The sequence below is a fragment of the Pipistrellus kuhlii genome, unplaced genomic scaffold (genome assembly GCF_014108245.1).
Source record: "Pipistrellus kuhlii isolate mPipKuh1 unplaced genomic scaffold, mPipKuh1.p scaffold_m20_p_9, whole genome shotgun sequence".
Classification (NCBI taxonomy): Eukaryota; Metazoa; Chordata; class Mammalia; order Chiroptera; family Vespertilionidae; genus Pipistrellus; species Pipistrellus kuhlii.
This window is the reverse complement of record NW_023425595.1, coordinates 21937560-21944411: the sequence shown is the minus strand read 5'-3', so window position 1 is coordinate 21944411 and position 6852 is coordinate 21937560. Positions and strand designations below refer to the sequence as shown.

The 6852-nt window shown below is 58.8% G+C and overlaps 1 protein-coding gene across 1 annotated transcript; it reads right to left on the bottom strand.

Annotated features, from left to right (window-relative positions):
• Nucleotides 1-2708: 2708 nt before the first annotated feature.
• KCNJ11 (potassium inwardly rectifying channel subfamily J member 11) lies at nucleotides 2709-5549 on the bottom strand. Its single transcript, XM_036427682.2, has one exon. It carries the CDS (start codon nucleotides 5023-5025, stop codon nucleotides 3835-3837), a length of 1191 nt encoding a protein of 396 aa, XP_036283575.1. The 5' UTR covers nucleotides 5026-5549; the 3' UTR covers nucleotides 2709-3834.
• Between the last annotated feature and the right edge of the window lie 1303 nt (nucleotides 5550-6852).

The window sequence follows — 6852 nt, the reverse complement described above, 5'->3', positions numbered from 1 at the left end:
GTGAGATGTTAGCAAGTTAGTGTCACTCCTGATCCTGTTCCCTCATCTGCAAACTTGGAGAACAGTGCCGCCATCAGCACTGGACCGTGGTGACACGAGGTGCTTCCCTCCCATGTCCACTGGGACTGGGGCAGAGCAGGGTGTGGGCTAGCACGGACTGATATCTGCTCTTATGTGATGTCCAGTGCTGTCTTGGAGGCAGCATATCAGAAATGAAGTCTTCACAGGAGCTCCTGCTGGGCTGAGTGGAGCTCAGGGGACCTTCTTTGGCCAGGTTAGTTCAGTGCTGTAAAGCAGGGATGCCCTCAAATGGAAGGGGCACTGCCAGTGGGCAAGAACATTCACAAGGGTAAAGAAAGGCTTGATACTTCCACTCTATGGCTGAAACTTTCCAGCTTCTCCCGGAGCTAAACCTTAAGGCTGGGGGTGTCTCTCAAAGTGACCAGTGGCCCTGATTTTCTGGGATCAAGTAGGTCTTCTCTGACCAGCAGGTGGCGCTGAGCCCTCAGTTCTGCCAGTTCCCATTCCCAGAAGCTTAAGGTCTGAGGGCTGGAGGAAGGTTATTCTGGATGGAGTCCTAAGGATGGTGCTGCTAAGCCTTAGGTTTCACAGTGGGTCTGACCCCTCCTCTGGGCCTTAAGAGCAGCTAATGTAAGTCCCAAGAGCCAAGCACTGCCCCCAGAAATTCCAGGCTGATTCTGAGTAGCTTCTCATCTATTTTTTTCTCTACACCAGAAATGGGTCAGCTCAGCAACGCTAGGGGACTGTGTGGTGCAGGGAGGAGGTAGCTTAGAGCTTGGAACTGCAGTAGCAGCAGCAGCAGCAGCAGCAGCAGCAGCAGCAGCTTCCTGGCTCGCAATCTTGCCTCTTGAGTAGTCTGAGACAAACTCTCATTTATCCAACAAAAGCCCTCTGCAGGCCTCCAACTACAGCAATAACCCTGGCTTGTCATGTACACCATCCATCTATCCATCCACCCATCATTCATTCATCCAGCACTTACTCAGTGCCAGGCACAGGGCTAAATCAGACATACTCCCTAATCTCAAGGAGCTGTGGACTTGGAGGAGGGGAGACAGACCTGAAAATTCAGGCAAAAGTAGAATACCCACAGACACAGTTGAAGGGGGAAGGACCATGTCTTTCCAGAGGAATCAGGGAAGGCTTCAAAGAGGCATCATTTGGCCTGAACTTCTGTGGCTTTCAATAGGCAGACATGAAGCCTGGGCAGTCCAGGCAAAGGCTCAGAGGTAGGAAGGTCAATGTTATATGCAAAGAGGGGATAGTAAGGCAGACAGAGGAGTGGGAAGGTGCACAGGGTCCTGGCAACTGTGAACTGTAAGGCTGGAAAGCAGGTAAAGCTGAAATGGCTGGCTATGGGTTTAGCCTTGACCCAGAAGGCCATGGGAGCTACTGCAGGTGGTTGACATAGGAGGGTATGATCATAAACCTTTTAATAAGACCACTGGTGGCTGCATCAAAGATGGATGGAGGGGGTGAGATGGAGACAAGAAGACCGGGTAATACGTGCAGCCACGGCCCCTGAGATTAGTTCGAGGGGCAACTGTGAAGAAAATAAGATCAGGCAGAGAGACTCTTATTACCGAGGGGAAAAATAATAGCACCCTCTCTCTTAACATCTGCTTGGCCAGTTGTCTCATCATGTGGCTGATGCAATAGCAATCACAATAGCTAACATTTACTGAGCACTTATTATGTACCAGGCACAAAAGCATTTTACGTGGAGGGTGACTACACTGTTTGGGCAGGTTCAAGCCTTGGACTAATGAGAGGGCACAGTCCTCTCATGGCCACGCGCATGTCTCACCTTGGAGGGCAGGGTCCTCCCACCACAATTATAGCCAACAGCTGTAGTTGTAAGCTTGACCCTATGGTCCGAACACGTGGCCCCACAAGCCTGAGTGATGTGGGCTTGATAGAGATCAGGTGCATGTAACTGAGTAGGATGGAAACCCACAAGAATGTTGTAAACATCGTGACCATGCCCTTACTTTGCCTCGGGGCTTCTGGCTCTAAAATAAAGACACGGCTTGTAGTCTGTGGTGCTGCCGCTAGCTCTCCATCAGAGAGACTCTCCGTTAAAGAGGACACAGCCCCAACGAGACCCAGCTTTCATTGTCTTGTCTGTCTTTTCTCAGTCCTTCACCATCCCCGCTCAAGTTCACCCTTGGCAGTGCTGGCATGGCACAATGTTACGTATACTTTTCACTTCCTCCCACAAGAATTCTATGAGGCAGGTACTATTAGCATCCTTACTTTATGGATGAGGCAACTGAGGCACAGAGAGGTTAAGTTACTTGACCAAAGTCTTAGAGCTAGAGCCAGATTTGAATGCAAGCAGCTGGCATAAAAGCTTATGCTCTAATCACTACAGTAATGACCGTGACGTCCCTACCTCTCTCCCACCGAGCACCCCAGCTTTGTTACAAGTTCCTGGGAGTGGAGGCAGCGCTACAAGCCTGGTGAGTGTCCAAAGGTTGAAATGGCCAGACGGGTTGGCAGGGCTGGGCTGCCTGAGGCAAAAGGGGACATGTCTCCTTGAACTGGGGAAGAGGGCCAGCCTCATGGTTCTCTCCAGGGCTCCTGGACTTGAGCCCATGGCACCCCTGGAATGTGGGCTGGCAGTCCCAGCCCTCCCCTCCCTGTCCACCAGCATGCCTCCTGCTTCTCCAGCAAGAACAGCCCAAAGTCATGAAGGAGGGAGGCTTTATTGACAAGGAGAAGGCAGAATTATGGGTAAGTACACACAACACTGCTCCAAGAGTCCATCCAGGCCTGGGGTCAAGCCCATCAGGGGGGCCAAGGGCCCCTTCACCTCAGGGACCTTGCTCACCCCCACCATCCTGAGCTTTCCAGCATCTCCTTTTCTAGCAACCCCTAGACCCTCCATGGTCACCCTCTGGACAAAGTCAGTGGCAGCCACGGGTGGGGAGCCAGGACCAGAATTTGGTCTGAGGCTCAGTGAGTATGGTGGGTCCAAGACCCCTTCTTCTCAGCTTCTTTCTGCGCGGCAAGCCAGGGTCTGCCCCAGCCCACCCCCACGTCTGAGGGTGGGGGACAGAATGGGAACAGGCAGGCTCAGCAGCCCCAGCCCACAGAGCCCTCACCATAGAAGCCTCGGTGTTGGGGCAAAAGGTAGGGGAGCAGTGCCCATCCCACTGCCCTGTGCCTGAGAGGTCTCAGTGAAGCTGAGCCTTCTCACGCCATTTCCTCCCTGCAGGAGCCTGCCCGTGGAGCGGAGTCCTGTCAGCCTCAGCCTGTCCCTGTCTGTGCAGGCTCTACACCTCCAGTCTTCCAGCTGGAATGGGCTCCCTCATTGGCTGCCCTCCCCAGCTGGCCCACGCTTTAGTCATCAGGTTTGCAGGGAGCAAGGGTGGCTGGGGCCTGACCACAGGCATCTCTTGGGGCCTCAGACACACAGCAGCAGGCCCCCAACCTGGGAACTGTTCTTCCCCAGCCATCTGCCCAGCTGTGGCTGGTTGATCATGGGGCTCCAGCTTTAGGGCCTGACACTTCCCACAGTTTCCCAGCCTTGAGTCCGGGGAGGGGCACCGTCCAGTCCTGAGTTGGGGCTGGGAGGAGCAGGGACAAAAATAACCCAGTACAGGCTCCTACTAAGACCAGAAATAGGTAGTGACAATGCCTTTTAACACCCTGGGCGAGCGCAGCAGGGGGGAGGCTGAGCTGGGGAGGGCCCGGCCTCACCCCAGATCCTGGCCTGCCCAACGGGCCCCATACCATGTCCACTCTACACATCGTATCCCTCTGCCCATGTGCACACACGTGTGGGGTGAGAGCCCAAGGGACCACGGCTCAGGACAGGGAATCCGGAGCGATGCTAAACCTGGGCTTGGCCTTGGCAATGGCCACGCTGCGCTTACGCAGTGGCCCGCGGGCCGTGGCGAGGGTCAAGGCGTCCAGCAGGCTGCGGTCCTCCTCCAGCTGGCGGGCCGTGCAGAGGGGCGTGGGCACCTTGACGGTGTTGCCAAACTTGGAGTAGTCCACGGCGTAGCGGCCGTCCTCCTCGGCCACGATGGGCACGAAGCGCTGGCCCCACAGGATCTCGTCGGCCAGGTAGGAGGTGCGGGCCTGGGTGGTGATGCCCGTGGTTTCCACCACGCCTTCCAGGACGACGATGATCTCGAGGTCCTGGTGGTGGTGCAGGTCGCCGGGCCCCAGGTCGTAGAGCGGGCTGTTGGCGTCGATGACGTGGTAGATGATGAGGGGCGCCACCAGGAAGATGCTGTTGCCCCCGACCCCGTTCTCCATGGGGATGTCCACCTGGTGCAGGGGCACCACCTCGCCCTCGGGGCTGGTGGTCTTGCGCACCACCTGCATGTGGATGGTGGCGCTGATGATCATGCTCTTGCGGAGGTCCCCCACGCGCAGCATGAAGCAGAGGCGGCCGTGGCGCAGGGCGATGACGGCGTGCTTGCTGAAGATGAGGGTCTCGGCCCGCCGGTGGGCCTGCGCCGTCTTCATGAAGATGCAGCCCAGCATGATGGCGTTGATCATGAGCCCCACGATGTTCTGCACGATGAGGATGAGGATGGCCAGGGGGCACTCCTCCGTCACCATGCGCCCGCCGAAGCCGATGGTCACCTGGACCTCGATGGAGAACAGGAAGGCGGAGGAGAAGGAGTGGATGCTGGTGACGCAGGGCTCGACGGTGGCGCCCTCTCCGGGGGCCAGGTCCACGGGGGCCAGGTCGCCGTGGGCGAAGGCGATGAGCCACCAGACCATGGCGAAGAGCAGCCAGCTGCACAGGAAGGACATGGTGAAGATGAGCAGCGTGTGCGGCCACTTGAGGTCCACCAGCGTGGTGAACACGTCCTGCAGGAAGCGGCCCTGCTCCCGGATGTTCTTGTGGGCCACGTTGCAGTTGCCCTTCTTGGACACGAAGCGGGCCCTCCGCTCCCGGGCGCGGTACCGGGGCTCGGCGGGGTCCTCTGCTAGCCGGGTCAGCACGTACTCCTCGGGGATGATGCCCTTGCGTGACAGCATGGCTCCAGCGGCCACCAGGGAGAGGCTTCCCTCATGGGGGTGCCCCCTGACCAGCCTCCGTCCAGCCTCACGGTGGGGTTCCTTCTCCCTGGGTACCACCTTCCACTCTGGGACCCCTCTCAGCCTGTGCTGGCCTCACTTCTGAGATGCCTCCTCTACCAGACTCATCGTTACCTCCATCCGGCCCTGGCTTCACTTTTTACACCTGTCTCCCACTTCAGCCCACCTGCCCATTGCCTAGTGAGCCCCCCACCCTACTGATTCCCCACCTGGATCTCTGCTCAGCAGTCCTCCACCTACTGACCACCCCGAGGGGTCCCCCTGTCTAAGACCCCCGTCTCCCCACCCAGCCTTCCTTCTCAGTCCACTCCTTCCACGGTGGAACCTAGCACCTCTGGTTATTATGCACTGAGCAGACCTCACACGACCCCCACCGTGTCTTCTGCCTCACCCATGTCTGTCCCCGGGCCGCCTCCAAGCCAGCTTCACATCCTGCCCACCACTCCCCAGCCTCGCCTTGAGGGGCGCCCCTCTTTCCTCCCCCCCCCCCCCCCAAACCGTCTCAAGCTCTTGGCTCTTGGGATCCCCCTCCAGCTGTCGTCCTCTCTGTCTCCTTGGGATCCTGAGATCCTCCAGAGTCACCACCCTGCCCGGCTCAGCCCCGGATCCCCTGACCCCTGGCAGGACCTGACCGGCCTCACTCTGGAGTCGGGGCCTCCGGGCCCCCAGCGGGCCGTACGCACGCCCGGCGCCGCGCCCCCGCCCCGCGCCCCGCGCTCGGCCCCGGCCCCGCCCGCCGGCTGCCGCGGCACCTGCTCCTGCTCCTCAAGCCGCTGCCATGGCCTCCCCGCCCCCTTCTGCAGCGAGGCTCGCAGCGGCCCGCCCTCCGGTCCGTCTGTCAGTCCGCCGAGGAGACCGTCCTGTGCATGGTGGGGGTAGGAGATGGAGGGAGAGGGGCGCCGGAGGAGGGGAGTCGGGGGACAGGGCCGAGGGGCCGCCAGGGGGAGCCCGACCTGTTCTTGAACCGGAGCGGGGCGGGAGCAGGCTCCAGCCCCGCCTTCCGCCGGCCCCCGCCCATTGCCTGCTTTCTCCAGACTCTCAGGCTGGCCTTGGGGATTTGCCCCATCAGGTGGACAAAATCAGGTCCCTCCTGCCCACAGCCTATGGAATCAGGGCGGGATGGGGGTGAGGGAAGTTGTGGCTTGCCTTCCCTCTCTCTCGGGATGACAGTTTCTGGCGCCCTGGCGTCCGTCCCCAATTTCCCCACCCTCTGTTGGGTCAATATCTGCCTCTGAGTGCAGCCCTGGGCTTTGCGGTTCCCAGGGAAAGGAGGCACCGAGGGGCTGCATAACCGACCCGGTGACTGGGGGAAGTTAGATGCCCTGATGACTTCTCAGCTAGCTATCTACTTCTTCTCTTTGGGGGATGTTCTTCACCTCTTCTGAGTCACAGATCCTTTTGAGGATCTGATGAAATCCACGGTCCTCCTCTCCAAGGTGGGGGTGGAGGGGAAAGTACCTGAGAAGTTGTAGGAACACAATTTAACAGCCACTGCAGGGGATGCTGGATACGGCAGCCCAGGAGCCTGGGTGGTTGCATCTTTTCAATCATGACTGCCCCACCCCAGCCCTGCATTTCAAAGAAGGTTTGAGTTAAGGGCACTTGCTTCACACCTCCTTTCACCCAAAGCCTGCTTTCTTCTACCTTAGTTACTGGGAGGCACTTAGGTCTGTGGGGCTGTATTAGGGCCCACTTGGGCACTGAGGACCCAAGCTCATGGCCTGCACATGAGTGGTTTCTACTGCAGGCATTAGCCTAGGGTGCCCT